This window comes from Chaetura pelagica, unplaced genomic scaffold (assembly GCF_000747805.2).
Source record: "Chaetura pelagica isolate M959 unplaced genomic scaffold, ChaPel_1.0 scaffold364, whole genome shotgun sequence".
Taxonomy (NCBI): Eukaryota; Metazoa; Chordata; class Aves; order Apodiformes; family Apodidae; genus Chaetura; species Chaetura pelagica.
The window spans coordinates 3,526,447-3,545,698 of NW_009953089.1; the positions used below are offsets into that span (position 1 = coordinate 3,526,447).

The 19,252-nt window shown below is 38.8% G+C and overlaps 1 protein-coding gene across 2 annotated transcripts in view; it reads left to right on the top strand.

Annotated features, from left to right (window-relative positions):
• IARS (isoleucyl-tRNA synthetase) overlaps positions 1 to 19,252 on the top strand; it is a 105,074-nt gene that overhangs the window by 68,705 nt on the left and 17,117 nt on the right. For both annotated transcript variants that reach the window (XM_009997019.1, XM_009997020.1), the window contains exons 20-29: positions 715 to 806; positions 1,135 to 1,212; positions 1,689 to 1,810; positions 4,734 to 4,836; positions 5,043 to 5,126; positions 11,250 to 11,424; positions 11,821 to 11,933; positions 12,222 to 12,317; positions 14,304 to 14,480; positions 18,109 to 18,220. In XM_009997019.1, coding sequence (XP_009995321.1) covers positions 715 to 806; positions 1,135 to 1,212; positions 1,689 to 1,810; positions 4,734 to 4,836; positions 5,043 to 5,126; positions 11,250 to 11,424; positions 11,821 to 11,933; positions 12,222 to 12,317; positions 14,304 to 14,480; positions 18,109 to 18,220 — 1,152 coding nt within the window. The remainder of the gene's footprint in view (positions 1 to 714; positions 807 to 1,134; positions 1,213 to 1,688; positions 1,811 to 4,733; positions 4,837 to 5,042; positions 5,127 to 11,249; positions 11,425 to 11,820; positions 11,934 to 12,221; positions 12,318 to 14,303; positions 14,481 to 18,108; positions 18,221 to 19,252) is intronic.

Consider the following 19,252-nt stretch of genomic DNA (forward strand, 5'->3'; position numbering starts at 1 on the left):
CCTACCCCTCCCACCCCCCCCAGTTCTGTCAGGAGCAACTGAAATTTGCTTTGCCAGTTGCATAGTGCTGCTAGTGATGACCTTCTTTTTGGTTCTGGCAGTCCTCCATGCTTTTAAGTTCCACAGAACTTGAAAATACAGCTATGTTTATCTTCCTGCCTGGTCAGGCTTGCTGTTACTTTGTATTTTTTTAGCCTACTGTGTTACTTAGAAAAATAATTAAAAATGGCAATTAATTCAGGGAGAATGGATTGAAATACATGTTTCATTTTGGTGCACAAAAAAAACAGAAAATGTTGCCAGTGATAAATAAAATTGTACTGATTTCTGTTAGACTTCCAGTGACTTGGCTGTATTTACAGCATGTGCAGATCTAGGATTTGCCAAATCCCTGGCGATTAATAGTCTCTTATCCACTATCCTCTTTACGAGTCAGATAAAAGCATAAGGCTTCCATAATGTGTGTTTGTGTAGGATTAGGGAAGCAGTTTGGTTTGAGATGCTTGTCTTGAAGCACGAGAATTGATGACATGTGCCATTTGAAGGGTGGTTTTAACATAATAGTATGTCTAACCACTTTTTTCATCTTGCTAATGTCCATGCTTCTGCTCACTTGTGTTTAACTCCAGAGCTACAAATAATGATGTGTTTCTCTAAGTGAGAATCTTGATAGAGAGGGCAAATACAAACTCCAGTTACCATGTTTCCTTCTAGCTTACAGGCTGTACACTGTAGTGCCTCGACTGGTGAAGTTTGTTGATATTCTGACCAACTGGTATGTTAGAATGAATCGCAGAAGACTAAAGGTAGGAATCTACTTCTGTAAACAAAATCCTAGTGGTCTGTTACGTTAGTGTATAGCAGCATGATGGTGTTACACAAAATCCTGATGCAGCATTTTAAACTATGTTGATTTGTGTCTGATAGTGGGAATGAGAACTTAGGATTTTTTTTCCCTTCTCTTTGCTTTAGGAGGAATAAAAAGGAAAGAAAATGCCCAGTAATTTTGTTTCACTTGCTGGGTAGGATTGAGCAAAATGAATATAGTTTGGAAAACCAGTTTATGGCTGTGCACTTATTGTTTCTAAAGTGACAGTATTGCTTTTTTTTCTTCTTGCTGAATTCTTCATGTAGGGTGAGAATGGAACTGAAGACTGCATTATGGCCTTGGAAACCTTGTTTAGGGTTCTGTTCTCCATGTGCAGACTTATGGTAAGAGCCTACTGTAAGGATCTGATATTTTTAATGTAAGTGATCTGAAAGCATTCATCTTTGTATCTAAGTTGACCATAGAATCCAGGGATACAGAGGCTGAACATAGGGGGAGAAGAAAACCACATTGCTACTGATTTGTGTTGTACAGTTCATTTTTCACCTCCCCCTTTTATTTGCCTATTTTATTTGCCCCATGGGACTATAAGGAAGGCACATACCACCTGACTGATAAAGACACATTGTTACTTCTTATCTAATGCCCAAAAGTAACCTGTAAAACATTAGGAAGGAGGTGAATAAGTGGTAGTGATTTCATCATTTATTTCAGTCTTCATTTTGAATAACATCAACAGTTCTGCCTTGAAGACATGATATGAGTGTTGTTCTTGCTGAACTGTCCTTCTGCAATTCAAAAGTATTACTGTTTCATAATGTAGAAACAATAAAGATGATGATTGAATGCAACATTACAGGCACCATATACTCCATTTATCACTGAGCTGATGTATCAGAATCTGAAGACACTTATCGATCCGGCCTCTGTTCAGGAAAAAAATACAGAAAGCATCCACTACCTCATGCTTCCCCAAGTGAGGTAAGAGACAGCTGGTATCTGGCAACGTGGGGGCTTGGTGTGGTCGGCTTTAGGGTTTGGGTTTTTTGTTGGGTTTGTTGCTCCTTCACTTACTTGTGTTTAAAGCTGTTTCGCATAAGTAGAAGACAGGCTGCTTTAATAATGTCCTTTTTCCTTTGCCTCAGGAAGAATTTTAGGATGATACTATAAGCAAAAAATACTTAAGTTTTGATTAAGCTCTCATTTATGGTAGTCTCTTTTGCTGTAGGAGAACATTTCATTAGCAGTACACTTCACACTTCCCTCTTAATGTTAGCTGGGAGTTCTCTTTTCCCTCCACATTAGGCAGTAGACTTGTGTGAGGTTACAGAGTTGTAGATGGGAAGGAAAATGATGAGGAGGAATACATGTTCCTAGCTCATCATGTTTTCTTATGGTGGGCAAAATCCTTTTTACTCTTCAAAATGCATGCTGACTAGAAGCTACGATGCCTACCTGTGAAGGGCCCAAAAGGATTATAAAACTGTCTCATGGGCCCTGCTTTTGCAAGAATATGTGCTTTCCCCATCTCTGGGCCTTTCAGAGTGAGTGCTGGTGCCAGACCCTGTGGGGTTGGACTTACTGTTTTGTGCAGACCACATGGAGCAAGCAGAGTTTGTTCTTTTGGCTTCAGGTCAGGAATTAGACTATTGTCCAGAGACTGCTGCTTCCTTGTAAGAGGATGCATCATATGAGAGAGAGCTTTCCAGACAGATCCTTTCTTTGAATGCTGATGGGCAAAGATATTTTCTAAATGCCAGTGTCCCTCAAAAAACATTTGGGTCCATGATGGTTGTACTGAATATATGCTCCTGGTTATCCATAGTATCAGCTCAACCCAGGTAGAACTCAACATCTGAAGTTGTTTTTGTTTGGAATCTTCTGTTTAGCCAAGGGAGACACTAGTATTTCAGCAATCAGTTGCTCATCAGAGCCTTGGTGCTACATTACTGGGTTAAGTTGGTGCCTGCATTGCAGTCTGCAATGAGAGGAGAACCAAATTCCTTTTCAAATTGCAGCTCAGTATGAAAACCCTCAAGGACAAGGGAACTGACCTTGATACTTTACATGCCACTTTAAAAATTTAAACTTTATAGTAATATTTCTTTTATGGATAGTATGTCCTTTGAGCATGTTCTTTCTTGTAGCTTTCCTAGTGAGGGTTACTGCAATGAGGAGTTGGAGATTGACATAATGATGGTGCTGATTTTCTGTTCCCTGGGAAAATGCTGTAAAGAATATGTAATCAAAGAATGCAAACCTCATCAGTGAGCTCTCAGAAATGGTTTGGAAATCCTGTAGAATGAAGCAATGGAAGGACAGAATGTTCTTTCAAGCATGGACTTAGCATGTTCATTTAGAAGTGGCTCAGTCACTTTTTATTCCTGTTATTACAAACTGACTTGCTGCTGCCTCATGCAAACATCTGATGTATTTGAGTTGCTTGCAGGGTTTTCCTCTTTCTTGTACTTTGTATGGATTTTTGTCTGCTATTAGTTTGTGTGATTTGCTGGATCTCCTATGTATGGATTGTTTCCTTTGTCAGATAAAAAGAACTAAATTATTGTTGAACTTCTGGAGTTTCACCATAAGTTGCTCAACACATCATTGCATTTTAATTGCAATATTTTTCAATGCCTCCCTAAGGACAATATTGTCAGTTAACAAAGTGGCTTTTAAAAATGCAGTAACACAAAATAGAACTTTAATAACAAAGATGGGGATGTACAGATAAAACTAAGAGACTCAGCCACTTTCACAGCTGAACTTGATTCATTACCAGTTAGAAGCTGCAGCCTGTTACAAAAGCAACCTGTTACTGGTTGTGTTAGATGCTGTGGATGTGCATGCAGTCCAGGAATTCTAGTGCCATTTTGTGGCTCCACAGTGTTGTTAAGTAACAGTGACTAATACAGAAATACTGCCACACTGTACTACGTGAACCTTTGTGGGAGCAAAATCTTCCATTTCACAATTTACACGTTTCCAAGTTTTTGGAGAACCATCCTGAAGACCAACTTTTGGAAGAAACAAAAGCTTCAAATTAGGTAGTAACAGCTTAATTAAAGCCTTAGTGCAGAAGATAGAGATATTTCAGGTTGAAGGTTTGCTTGACTAGTTGTTTTTCTGGACAGACATTATTGGATGCATGGTTTTCATCCCAGTACTTTTGCTACTTACATTACAACAACTAACCTTGTTAATTTTATTTGTAACTGTCTTTTGAACCAGCATCTTCTGGTCTTGATACAATGTTTGTGTGGTTTTAAAGGAGCTGCTCAATTTATGCAGGTACTCGAAAGAAAAAAAAACCACATTTTCAGAACTGCTGGCTGCTGGTGCATTTGAAACAAGATGTGTTTGCATACAAAGGCAAAAAAACCTCACCCACCCTACCTTGCCACAGAATGGAAGGGTGTTAAAATGGTGAAGCCAGGAAAGATGACAAGATGGTCTAAAACATCACACTAAGACATCTAGAATTTCTAGAAAATATTGAACTGGGTTCCAGCGAGTTGGTTGTGTTCTCAGTATTTCATTGTCATGAGAACTGTCCTATTTGTGATATCTTTTTTGCATATTCTTATGGTATTATTGATGTAATTCTCACTTTTTATTGGCTATTAATAGAATAGGTAGCGTGACTCAACCCATCATCTCCATCTTGTAAGAGGTGCTAACAAAAGATGATTTAAAAATAGCTGCTTTTTCTTTTCAGCAAGTTATTTCCCATCTTCTATGTAAAAAGAGGAAAAAAACCAACCTGTTTATTTTTCAAATTGCCCTAAACAGACCAGAATTGAGGCACTAGCAGGAAATTTCAGAGAAAGGGGTAAGATGTTTTCAACTTGCTCAAAGAGGTACAATGAAAATGAAGCAATATCATCTTTCCTTTGTAATCCAGGGAGGATCTCATCGACAAAAAAATAGAAAATGCAGTTTCTTGTTTGCAGTCTGTGATTGAGCTGGGACGAGTAATCAGAGACAGGAAAACCATTCCAGTAAAGGTTAGAACTCTTTAACACCTCTTATTAATACCTTGGGAATGTGTGATAGCTTTGTAACTTTGGGACAAGCATGGGAAAACTGAATAATTTCAGTTTGAAATAGCAAACCGAATTCAACTTGAAGTGATGAATAGTAATTTCTGAAGTTATTTGCTTTCATTTGGAAGGACAAAAGTCTCTGTTTTCTTTTTTTTTCTTCTCTCCAGTATCCGTTGAAAGAAGTAGTTGTTATCCATCAGGATCCAGAGGCTCTGGAGAATATCAGGTCTTTAGAGAAGTACATACTTGAGGTAAGAGCATGATGAACAAGGTGCTGAACTGAATTGTGTGTGTCAGTTACCTAAACAAATGAAACTCTGGCCTTCCATGTTGATGATTTTAATACCTCACAGGGTGGTAAAACGAACTTAAAAGAGTTGTAATGAAAGGGTATCTCAGTGGTACATGGTCAGAAAGGAAGGTAGATGGATGATGATCCTTGGGCAGTCAGTTATAGTATGGAGTAACAATTGCTCAAATTGACCAGAGAGGACTCCTTTAATGAATCAGTAATAATTAGCAATGTTCTTTTTCTTGATCAGTGTAAGGAACAAGCCTTTCATTGTTGAAACTAAGACAGAATTCAGCTACATGTTGTCAAAGACATGGACTGCAAACTTTAATCTCCTTCAGTTAAAGGGCATTACAGTTTGGCAGTAAGTGGAAGAGTTGATGGCGAGGGGGAATTCCACATAAGGGAGAACAGGGAACCACTCAAGGTTTTTGCAGGGTGTTGCTTAGGATATAAAATGGTAAATAAAGATTACACTCATCTGCTCTTGTATACCACTGCAATGTTTCCTTAATGTGTGTCCTTTAGAGAAATGCAGCCTGTCCTACTTCTAAATCTGTTTGGATGAAAGTCCCCTCATTCAAAAGAAAAGTAACTCTTCTTGGTTTTCTTAGTGTAACTTGCTGAAATTGGCTGCACTTTCTGCTTTTAGTCAGTCATGTAGTGAAGGCACAAAGCCTGTTGCTTTTTGATTGCTTAAAAGTGTTTGTAGAGTGGGCTTTTTTTTAGTCTTTATATTCAGTTAAATTTAACTACAAATAAACTTCATATGCGTCGTCTTTCACATCTCTGATGTTCCAGAGAAATCAAACATGATTTCATGAGAAATAAGTGTTTCAGCTACAGTGATGAGCTTTGACCATGGTGTTTTCATTCAAAAAGAAAAGAGAATAAAAGCTACTATATCAGTCTGCCCTTTAACGTTTTTCTAGGTGTTGGGGCCTTCAAAACATCTTGCACACCAGTGGTTCTCACTACTTAAATCTGTAGTGATCATGCATTGATACCAGGAGCTATGTGCAGTTTCTCAGTGTTAGCAGCCTCAGGGCAGGGAGTTAGAGATGGTAGTACCTCTGTTCTAAGACTGTGGAGGCCTTTCAGAACCACTCTGGAAGGCAGTGGGGGAAGGAAGACTGGCTAAGCAACAGTGTTCTTTCTGAACAGTCTTTATTGCCTCTTACTGCGGTTGTCTTGTGTTGGGATAAATGATGACTTTTCACCTAAGTGTTTCATTGTGTTGCCTGGAGAGATAAGCCCCGACTTCATCTTTGTAATTCTGTGTGTTTTGGGGAGGAAAGAATTGCATAGTAACTGAAAAGCAGCTTTTTGCTAAGGCAGCAGAATTCTAAAGGGACTGATTTGGTCTTGATATTGGGCAGAATGCATAAGTTAGACTTGGTATAAGTTGGAGATTACTTCAGGACAATAATTTCTGTCTAAAACAAAATCACCTAGGTAGTTGTTTAGATGATCTTCCCCATTCAAGACCTCTTGATAGAGAGGGTTTCTGAGAAGAAGGTCCTAGCCTTATTAGAAAGTGAAATACAATGTAATACAAAAGCTACCAAACCCCAAGTATTGACTTCCTTCACTATGACGAGTTACTGACTTCTGGTGAACTGCAAGCTTTACCTGCTCAAATCTACTAGTTTGAAACAATCTCTTTACAAATCAGCAAAAATCAGAAGAAAAAAAAAAAAAGAGCAATATAGTTGTACATGTGCACAGTTGGTAAAATCCTTTCTTCTTTCCCGTGATACCTTCTCATCTGGAAACATGAGCTTTAGGGAGCACTTTTCATTATTCTCTGAAGTCCTCCTTCTTCCTGTACTATAAGTGCTTGTAGGGTACATACTAAAATCAGATTATTGTTAAAACTTAATGCTTTCTCCTGTTTTACCTGCAGGGTACTTCCCAAGCTACTTAGCTATATTAGTGTATAACTTCTCTGTATCCAAGTGCAGTCATCAGGTGGGAAATGCAGGGATTCTCTACAGTTTGGAGTGAGTGCCTTTCCTGCAGCTCCATCCACCACACTGAAGCTCTGAATCTGACACTGCAGAGGAACTTTGTCTGGTTGTGAACACCCTGGGGCCTCTGTACTTACTAGAGCTGATACAATGTAGGACTGGTGAGCTCAGCAATCTGTCTTTACCTTGTGTTTCTGTTTAATGGCCTCTGGATTGTCACAAACTGTATTTTTGGTCATAATTAACCTATGACCTTCCTGTCATCTTTAATTTGTCAGAAGCTGTCACTTTCCAGATGGGTTTCTATAGGTTGATGACAAGAGTCAGTTGCAGTGGCTGTACTAAAGGCACTGGCAGTATGTGAGGTATAAGGGAAAATGCTTTCCATTTAATGGTTTACTTTTTTCTTCCATAATCATTGGATTTTGCATTGTCTAAAGCCCATGAAAAGGCCCTTAAGATAGGCAAGAAATCCTTTTTCTATCATCATAACCACTGGCAGTAGAGGGTCTAAGGATTTTTTCCTTTGTCCAGAAGTGGCACGGCCCTTGTCATAGGCCTGTCCTTGCTAGGTTTGGGATTCTTTCTTCCTTTCAATGAGGCATCCCCAGAGGGCTCTGAAACAGAAGATCTAGTCACATGCTTCAACTGTGATGGAAGTTCTTTAGTTCAAGTTGTCATTGTCAAGATCAGCTGCTTTGCCTTGACAAAGAGAACAAAAATCTGCATCTACCTGAGCAAGATGAACTCTCCTCACTTGTCTTACTGAGAGCAACCATGTTAGTCAAAGAATTCAAGAGATGACTGAAGCAGCAGAGGACCTCTTAAACTTTAAACTGTGTAGTAGTCCAGCAATATCTTCTTTCCCCAAGCCTAAATATGCGTCTAAGGAAGGCTTCTGTAAATGCTGCTTAGGGAGTCATAGCTGAATGCCCAAGACTTGTAGATCAGTCTTGTCTGCTTCTTGCTTTTAGTTACTGTGGGGCTTAAATTCTTAAGAATCAGGCACTAAAGTCTTAATTAGTTTGCAAGTGGAATTTTAAGGCTTCTCTGTCATTTTAGCTTATTGATTATTTCTCCTAGACTTGGCAGTTATGATGCTTCATTTCAGAATTGTTGTTAATATTAATCATTTAAGTACATGGATCTTTAGCAGAAATTTATTAAATTTAGGTTAGTGTCTATCACATTTTCTTGATCTGAAAACTGGATTTGAGGATTTTACAGAATCAGAATTTGAGAGAGAAATTTATTTACTCAAATTACTTCTGGAAAGAAGCTGGCAAAATATCCAATCAACTTCTACAAATACTAAAAGTTAACAAAAGAACCTGGCAATTTGATAAATTATTACATAATTGGATTGTACAAAAAGACAGTTTAATTTATAGTAATTTGCTACTGTGAATGAACTTAAGGTTGTGGCAAGATTACAACAAACTCTAATACTTTCATGAAAGCCCAAATAGAAAATACTGTCTATTGTCCTATTTTTATTATTTATCTTAAAAGTCAACAAGCTGATGCTAAAGCTTAGTATGTGTTTTATTGCATTTCATAGCAATCATTCTAGTTGTTTATTAGGATGGTTCAGGGCTAAAAGGGTCAACAAATACAGGCTGGGTAGTATTACCTGGGCTGTATTTGCAGCTTTGTCCATCAGCCTTGTACATATTCAGAGATTTAGAACCTTTAGTTTTTGCCAAGAGTGTGTCTCTAGTAAATTTGCAGGTGCCAGTGGTAATTTGTGAGAAAAATTACACCACATGATTTCATGCAGTTGCTGACAAAAGAATTTGAAAAATATACTTGTCAATTCCTTGAAATTTTCATTCATCACCATTTTCAGAAGTAGCTGTGCTCTTTGATCTGCAGTCTTACTCTGTCATCAGAACACAGAAAATAACTGAAATAAATTGATTTCAATAGTACAACTGTCCAGAGTATCTAGTTGTCATGCAAAAATGAGCATCTTTACAAAATGAAGTAAATCCAGAAGGCTTTTAGCAACAGAACATGGTTGCATTTTATTCATTAACATTCGAGGCCTTTTACTAGCCTAGCTTGGGACTTCTCTTCTTAACTACTTCCAGTGAAAGGTTTTTTCGCAGTAAATTTTGCTCTATGCACAACTGGAATCTTGTTTGTATCCAACCTTTGTATACCCTTCAACTCCCACCCCTAAATGTGGCTACAATAAACCAGAAAATTGACTTCCCCTTCAACAAGTTCAAGGTCTACCAGTGCTTCATAATGTAAATGGTGTTACAGTGATTGAGTAGATTGAATCTATCAAGGGGCTGAATTAACCAGTGCGTGAACTGAGGCAGTGCCTGGTCCTCCAGTATTTTCCTTCTTACAGAATTACACAGGTAATATTTACTTGCCTGTTTAGGATGCTTAGAGAGCCCAGCCCAGCTGAAGCACAGCAGGGCTTTTCTCTTCCTCTGTTTTGAGGGTGTAGTTGGGTTACTGGTGGCTCTGTGCCTGGCACGTGGCTCCAGCTCCAGTCCCCTGTACATGGGAGTGTGCTCCACTAGTGATGGGAAGGAGTGGTTGCCTCTGTTTGTGTGTTTGAAAGTTGTCAAGTAGCTAATTTGGATTTATTGAGATGCTGAAGTTAAGAATTACTTTAAGTTAAAGCACTACTGAGTCAGATATAAACAAACCTAAGATACAAGCTTGCTTTTTTTCATGAATCAATCCATTTTTTATTATTAATAATGTATACAGAGAAGTGGATTCCTAACCTAATTAATATAGAGAACTTGCCCTGATGAAGTTGGCTTGGATGTTATTTATCTAATCAAGCCCAAAGTCATCTTTAATTGGTGCTGGTTTTTTAGTATCCTTTCTTGTTCCCCAAGAGGTTGTAATTTACCACTTGTGGGCTTGTTTCCAACAGCACCCCATTAAAACTGAATTTCTGAAGTATGTACTTTTCATTAGATTTACTAAAAGACGTATTAAATAAAATTAGATTCAATGGTATTCTTGGCTCCTCATGTCAATAGGACTTCCTGGGGAATTAGACTGTAGCTCAGAGGTTGTATTTAACCATTACTTCTCAATCTAAGTGTTTGGCTACTTGCTGGTCCTGTCATGCTGACACCATTTACTTCTGCTTCCTAAGTGACTTGGAGTATCGTGCTTGCCAAGTGCACTCGGTGATTCTGTATCATCTTACTGTAAATTCTAACAACCTTCTACTAGAAATTGAAACACAAAATGCTTCGAGTGTTGGGCAATCTGACAGACAAAACCTGCCAGGTGGTAGTGAAACATGCTCCAGATGTGTGCAGGTTTGTATCTGTAGAAGAGCTGCATGTTGGCAATTAAAATTTTCCAAGGTCAACCCCCTGGTATGGGACACGAGGAGTAGAAAGTGAGACTGTGAAACTGGAAAGTCAGGCATCAAGCCCTACCTTGTGTGTATTTCTTACTTAGGTTTATAAAGCAGGGGATAAACAGACTGTCTTGAAGACACAAAATAACATTGGGCAAGAGGCCCTTGGTGAGAGGGGATATGCAAAGATGTGACTTGGTGTGGGTAATGCATTTGTTCATGGGGCAGAATTAAAAGCAAGGTGCTTTTCTGTAGAGTAAGAACCCAGAATAACAGATGATGAAAGAGAAGAAACAAGGCATTTATACAACCTAAACCATAAAATTGTCAATTATACTTTTCTGGCTAAATGCCTACTGATGGGAGCATTTCAGCAGAGTTTTTCTTCTTGAGTTTGTCAGGCCATGTTGTAATGCCCTCGCACAGAAAGGCAGTAGTTTTATCTCTTCATGAAGTTGTTACAATCAAGGCTGTTGAATAGGGATCTGGTTTGAGTTCAGAGCTGACTGTTGTCTATTAACAACAGAGAAATGTCTATGTGAAAGCCAAAGATGAGAACAGGATCCTCTGCTGAAAGATAGTTTCAGTATTGGTTGGGTTTATTTGCACTTGCAGTGTTGGCAAATGACTTAATTCCTAGATGCAACCATTTAAAAAAATTACAGCAAGAGACTTAAAAGTTCCCTAGTGCTGTGGCCTCTTGGTTTGGTACCAGCTGCCAGAGATGGCTGTTCTTCAGTTTTTTTCTCCCTGTGTATTTGTGTAGGAGCTTAATGTTCGCCAAGTGACATTATCTACTAACAAAGACAAGTACGGTGTCCGGCTGAGAGCGGAACCGGATCACATGGTGCTTGGGAAGCGCTTGAAAGGTGCATTTAAGCTGGTCATGGCTGCCATCAAGGACCTGAAGAGTGAGCAGCTGGAGAAATTCCAGGAGACAGGTAGGTAGTGGTGCAAACCATTGAACAGTGGCAAGGTTGACCAGAGAAGAAGATTCAAAATCCTTTGGCTCATCAGAAAAAAAAATCAAGCAATTGCAGTTGAATTGTGCATGTTAATCAAGCACTTGCAGGGAGAGGTGCAGAAGTATCCTTCTGTGGGCTGAGGAAGCTGCATTAGAGGGAGTTGTGCTGCCTGTGGAGGTGCTTGTGTGAAACATCTGGATGTGGGTTAGTTCAGTGTTTTACTAGTGCTTTTGCTGCTGTTTAATTGTATTGCAGATACACTGTGTTTCATGTATTTGAAGTATGATGCTAGTTTAAAGCTTTCTGAATGAGAGACTTTTTATTTTTTCACTCTTGATGGTCAGAGATGCTCTTCACCTGTCAATTCTGCAGGCACCATTGTTGTAGAAGGGCATGAACTCCATGGGGAAGACCTTCGCCTCATGTATACCTTTGATCAGGCTGCAGGAGGGTCTGCCCAGTATGAGGCACATTCGGATGCCCAGGTATTTTGTTGCTTCTTTCTTTTTTCTTTTAATTTAATTAAGGGAAGAGTTCCTCTAGAAATAATATGAAAATGAAGAGGTGAAAGCTGAAGTGGTGTTGTTTGTTCAGTTAGCTCAACAAATTCCAGGAGCCTATCTTTGGAATTTTGGAGGTACTGAAAGTATTCTCTTCGACGTGGTATTTTGTAAGCGAGGAGCTCTATAGAAATGTACCAGAGTACCAGTGAGTTAATGGTACCTTCTTTTGAATTAATCACCTGTTCAACTGTTGTCTGTGTGTTCCCTCAGGTTTTAGTTCTGCTGGATGTTACCCCAGACCAGTCCATGGTGGATGAAGGAGTTGCCCGGGAAGTGATTAATCGCATCCAGAAGCTTCGCAAAAAGGTTAGGAAGCAAATGTTTGGAAGAAGACATTTTAATTGACTTGTAAGAAATCTTTGGGAATATGGAGCACAAACTGACCTTTTTAGTTAAACAGGAAGCCATGTGTCATTTACTTCTTATATATAGTTTTCTGATTGGACATAAATGATTACAAATTACTGTTTTGATTTTGAATTCCCCTATTACGCAGTAGCTAGGGTTGAAGATGTGTGGCTTGCTGTACATTGTCCGTAGTCAATGAACTCATCTATTTGTTTCTTTTACTGAGCCCCTCTTGTTTTCTATCTTAAGCCACACAGCAGTGGTTCAGTCCCAGCTGGGCAGCTCTTAGCTGTTCTGTTCCATCTCAGTTGCAGGGCTGGGCTGGTGAGAACTGAGACATTGAGCCTAAGACTGCTGAAAGAAACTCTTGTCTAGGCAAATTGCAGGAGGCATTTCTGGCATGGGTTTGTATACCTACAGTAGCAGTTCTGCTCTAAATTGTTCTCATTATACACACAAATGATGCTGTCTGACCTTTAACTTAGAGCACTTTGAACCAGTGTAACTTCCTCCTCTCCACAATACTAATCCAGAAAGCCCTGCACTCCATTTAGTGCCAAGAAAGCCTGGTCACTGGGGAGGTGATGACAAGTCTAAAAAGCCTTTAATCTGGAGAGGACATGAAGTAATATTTAACTTGGTACAAAGAATTCTAAAGGTTTCAGAACCTGCAAGTTTAAAAAAACTCCACAGAACAAAAGAATCCCCCACCCCCTCATGCACACACACATTGCAAGCATAGAATATGTTGTTCTGTGATACATGTAGGGTTTTCCTGCTGGACAAACTTGCTGGCAATACACTAGAACTTGTATCTTTCAGACTTATTCCTGAAGAAATCTTGAAAGAGCTCTAAATATAAAGTGTAGAGACAATTTTCATGAGACAGATTTTTAGGAATAGATACCTGTATAGCTAAGACTGTCTGAATCTTCAGTATAAACATACATGAAAAATAACAAATTCGGTACCCAGATAGTTGTTTTTATATAAAGGAACTATACAGATTTATATCTGTATAAAATAAAACCAGGAAGGAATGTGGTTATGCAAGAAAATTCTCTCATATGCTAAAGAAGTCACAAATTCACTTGTGTAATGACATCAATTCATAACTTATCCCCACTTACATGAATATCAAAATACTTAACCTTGCCTAATAATTAATATGATGTTAACATGCACTTATTCTTTCATTTCCACTCCTGTTTTAAAAGTGTACATGTAATAAACATCAACAGATTCTGGAACTACAGTAACTGTTGCAGAGATGGCATTAAGGCAGTCATTATTTTTAGCAGATTTTAGAAACAAAGTTGTCTTAGTGCTGCTAGCTTTTTTTCCTGGAAGCCATTTTCTTACTGAAGCTGAACTTTGATATAATTCAGCATTAATAAGCACACCATTCAAATGAATTGCTCCTTTTCTGAAATCTATTTTAGTATGTGAGTAGTGTGTAAACTTTTTTAAAGGCATGGTCACTGTCTCCCAAAACAATTCCCAAGTGTCTTGGAGACAGTTGATCATTAAGAAAATGTCACTGATTGAGCAAGTGTTGAATAAAGAGCCAAGGCTTCATTTCAAGCTAACAGGATGTTTAAGTGCTCGTAAACTTCTTGGCCTTAAAAGAGCTTTTTAATAAGTTTGATAGGCTTTCAGCTCACTGAGGGGGATGTGTTAGTAAAGGAACTGGAAAGTGAGACATGTAGAGGAAGGTGAACTTTTTGCTTCTTATCAGGAAAACCATGTTTCTTTCAAGCCTCTTTCTTGCCCTTCTGACAAAAGAATTGTGTTATTCTAAAATTTTGTGGAAACTTTTCCCACAGATCTGATAAATATCTTTCCTAAGATATTTCTAATTGAATTTAAGAGCCATCCTCCTTTCAGGTGGTAGATGGGAAAGTCATCTTCTGTCATTAACAGTAGACTTGGTGTATCCTACAGCGAAACCTGGTTCCTACTGATGAGATCACAGTGTACTACAGATCACACCCTGAAGGGGACTACCTGGATACTGTTATTAAGGAACACATGGATTTCATTTTTGCAACAATAAAGGCTGCCCTGAAGCCTTACCCAGTGCCTACCTCAAAAGAAGTTCTCATCCAGGAAACAACCCAAGTAAGAAGGAAAAAGCATTGACTGCAGAGTTAATTTTCTTACCTGCTTTTCACTGAACAAAGTGCTTCGTTTATGGAAAAATTGTATGTCAATATTTATTTGTGGGATGTAGTGGGTATTTTATAAATGTCCATATTGGTCCTTTCAGTTTTTTAAAACAAAAAAAAAAGAGTTGATTCTGTATATGTAGTATTTGTGAAAGTGAAGCTGCTCGGTTACCAAAATAAATGTTAGGTAGTTGTTTGTGTAACCCTGATAAACACAGTTATTTGTACTTGGATAAGTGCATTGTTCAGACAGCAAAAATATTGTTGCTCTGATTTCTTTTAGCTGATTGTATTAGAAATGTTCCCCTTGAAGGCTAAATTTTGCCTTTTGGCTTAAGACCAACTGCAGTTAATGTTTGTGGATGCTTGTTTTTTCTCCCCCATGTTACTGAAGTTCAATCTCCAGTAACAATGCAGTTTTGGAGATAGTTTATTCTTTCAGCAGCAAATTTCAACTATTCACTATTTCCTTTCTTTCTTTGATTGTTTCTTTTGAGATGTTTTAAGACTTTTGACATGGCTTTATGCAACTTACTGTGTTCAAAAGGCGTTCCTAGGAGAATTTTGGATGAGATGTTCTTCAATCTAAATGCCATGCTAGACCAGAAAGACAAAAACTGAGGATATATCAAAATTTGACTTACAGAATGGCTTGAGGGTCTGAGAAGAGCTGGAAGGAAAGTTCAGATTTTATCTGAATAAGCCTTCTCAAATTGTATGGATTTGAAACAAAGCTCTGTTTGGCCTTTTTCAAAACTATTCGTTTAGTGACAGAGGGGGAAAAGCATTGGTTTAATCTACTGACAAACAGAGAAAATATTGTGGTTGAGAAATTGGTAGAGATATTTTGCTGTTTCTTCTAAGTATTTATTTGATTGGTGAACTGTTGATGGACAGTTTGATGTAAAGTCAACATCAAAATTGAATTAGAATGTAAAAGCAGCTGGAAGAAAGAATATACAGTGCTGGGCAACACTTGTCTGCCTGTCTCTGGAATTGCCTAATGCATCAGCTTTAATGTTGGTCACTGTGTCTTCCCATGGCAGCTTTTATGCCTGTGCTCATGTGGCTCCCCCCTGCTCTTACTTTTCTGTTTTCTAAATCTTAATTTAGCAGATGCTAGTAAAAAAAAAAACATTGTGGAAAGCTGAAAGATGCATTGGATCAGTTTTAAATCATGTTGTCTATGTTAAGATGAGCTTTTGCCCTGACAGAAGGTGCTGGTTATTATGGATATAATTGATAGCTGTTGTCAGGATGTCAGCAAAAAGCAGACATCCCTTCAGATTTGGAAATGATGAGCTGGTATGTAAACCAGAGATAGGAGGGTTTGTGGCTCTGTGTTTGCATGAATGTCAGATTTTAGCCTGTGAAAACCTAAGCAATTAACAGCTGAAATGAGACTACACATGACAGACAGCTCTGTGTGGCTATTGGAATTGATGACGAAGTTTGTAGAACTGCAACCATTTTGTAAGGGCCATAGAGCTGAGAGTGCCTCCCTGCCAGCTTAATATCTTGGCCATGGGGGTTTTTTACAAACAAAAACATCAGCAGGGAGCTCAGGGACCTACTGCAAGTTCTGTGTACCAAAGCTGTACAGGTTGCATATGGTACACGGGGGTAAAGAAGAGCTCTGTAACTACACACTGAGTTGTTTGTTAGTTATTTACTTCGAGGAGACTCAGTACCAGGAACCTTCCTGCAGAGGTTGTCTGTGCCACATGAGTTGCCTTCTGCACATGTAGAGGGTTATTGTCCTTACAGATTTGCTGGGCTTAGACGTAGATTTAAAAAATGAGGTTCCAGAGAGGATCAGGTGAAAGATATTAGTGCAACTGTCAAGTTTTCCTTAGAAGCTGCACTTCATGTGGAAATGGATTGCTGGGGGCAGTTGTTTACACTCTGTTCTCCTGCAACCAGTTCGTCACATTAGGAGCAGTAAATCAAAATATCTGAAATGAAAAAGCCAGTCTTCAGAAATGCTTTCTGTGGTTGAGTTTGGCCCTTCATGAAGAGCTAAGGGTAGCTGCAGCTGTGTGCAGTGAATTTGTTGGTTGGTGCATCAGACATGGCAGTGGTCAGTTGTCTTCATTTGCCATAACTGCACTGCACGTTGTACAAGCAGCTTCAGGCATAAAGACTATGAAGATATGAATTCAACTTGATTTATGCATCAACTGTCTCATGTCAGTAGAGGCTGATAAGCAGCATGGATATGGAGAATGCTGTAGAGTGACTATTACACACTTTCAGATCTACTGCAAGTTAAAAGAATGAAGTAATTCCACATGTGAGTTCATAAGTCAAGTCAACTGTGAAGAGATCATTGCACCAAATATCTGGAAGTTACTAAAAGGATTAACAGAAGCCTGCATGATGTCAAATATGTATGAAGACTGGGACAAAAAGTGAAATGCACTCTGTTTTTTCTACAAGCATTTTGATTATATTCAGGATCAGTGTATCTGTGAAATTATCCTGGATTGGTTTTTGATTCAAGGCCTTGACTATGAAATCCTCAGACTTACTCTGAGAAAGAAAAACAAAAAAAATAATCAGCAGTTGCTCAGAAAATACTGTGAAGGAAAAGCAGCTACTTGGAAAATGAGTTTTTAATTTCAAGAAGAATTTGGTGAACACACAATGAGATTGGCTACTTCCTAAGTGACTTTCCCTAATTTGCAAAGGGAGCTCAGCAAAGAGTGGCACTTCCAGGTCTGTTCACCCTTTGGAATGTGACTTTTCCAAAGACTGCCTCTAAATGCATATATATTTGGCTGAAATGGCCAATCACTATCAGTTGTTCATCTAAGTGATTTCTGTGTGACACTTGTTTAATTACAGATTTCAATCAAGAAATAATTTAGAGTGTGATTCCTGTGAAAATTGGTGTAAATGCAGGAGTAATTCCAGCCCGTACTTAGTTCAGGGAGAGGCCTATGCTTGGAAAAGCAGAGCCTTAAAGCTGTGGTTTAAGGCTTCTACAAAATGAAGTGTTTCTGTGGTGTTGCTGCAGATTCTCATGCCTCTTCATCCTGTCTCTCATTTGCAAAGGAAGACACTGGTCTCATTTCTCGTTGGTTTGAATTTTAAATCCGTTCCCCAGTTGCTAGTGGGAAGATACTCATAAAAGCTGAGTTGATATCAGGACATTTACTACTCTGGTGTTCTCAGTTGCCCCTGGGAGACAGATGAAGGCTTCTCCAGACAGTCACTGAGAGCAGGGTCCTGTTTTCAGGTACTCTGAATTACCTTATTACCTTTGGGAGAGTCTTTCTCTTCAGTATATCCACTTTTGGATTATATTTCAGAAGGCTGTCATCACTACTCATCAGTTGTGAGAATCAGGCTGTTTATTCCACTTTGTTTTCCTTATGTGTTAAATGCTGCTGTATCTTTGGCATGTATTAAAGACAAATGACTATTTGATGGACTGAAGGAAAGTTTGGCAGAAGTTGCCATTTTATTTTAAGTCACATTTAGTATAAAAAGACAAAATATTTATTTAAGGACAATATTTTGTTGTGTTTGTTTAATAAAACAATATTAAAGTAGTCATAATGTTCCTCTTTCTTCAGCTGAAGGGATCAGAGCTAGAAATTACACTCGTCAGAGGTGGTTTGTGTCAGCGTGTTGGTCCAGCCTGTGCCTACGTCAACCTCAAAGTCTGCGTCAATGGGACAGAGCAAGGTAGGAATGTTCTGGGTTTGATTTGTCAGTGGTGATGTTAAGAGTGTTTGGAAAATGGTGTAATGAATGTGGGAGCCACAAATTGTTTTGAAAGATGGTGCAAACTGCCTTCCAGTGGTAGCTTTCAATAATTGAAAGTAAGTGTATTGAAACCAACAATTTATACTGTCCATGCTGTCTTCTGATGTGGACCTGAAGTATATTTCTTAGGAAGAAATTCTTTACTGTGAGGGGGGTGAGACACTGGCCCAGGTTGCCCAGGGAAGCTGTGGCTGCCCCATCCCTGGCAGTGTTGAAGGGCAGGTTGGATGGGGCTTGGAGCAACCTGGGCTGGTGGGAGGTGTCCCTGCCCATGCAGGGAGGTTGGAACTAGATGATCTTTAAGGTCCCTTCCAACCCAAACCATTCTCTGATGATTCTATGATACGCAGGTGTGCACATGCATATTCTGCAGAATGTTTGTGAGTATGTCTGGAGGTGTCCACACTCTGTGGACATTAAGCCACACTGTGTACTGTACCTTGAGAATTTTGAATTCTTGGTGTAGCACTGTAGTTGTAGGTGATGCCTTTCTGGGAGGAGATCCTGGTTTTGAAAACTTTGATGTTCAGTATGGAGCTGAAAAGGATACTTAAAGTAGAGAACACAATGAGTGTGTCTTGGATAATCAAAAGCTGTGTACAGTGCTGTTAAAAGTGTAACAAGGTTGAGTTAATGTGTTAAAAGGGGAGAAAACTAAATGCACTCTCTGGAATTTTTTTCCTACATCTGCTTACAGTTTGTCTGTCAAAGTGAGTGTGCATTGTTTAACATAGTTGCAAAGCTACTTACTGAATAGTAATTAACATAAATATGTAAGCTGGTGAACATCTCAGAGGGCACACAGTCTGGCAGATTTTAATCAGTATAATACTGGATTATATTTCATTAACATAAAAATGTGCCTGCTTTGATAATTAAAAACAAATATCACTTCTGTGCTCTAGATCTGAAGTACACTTGACTTAGTTTCCCTGTTCTTTCCTCTTTCCC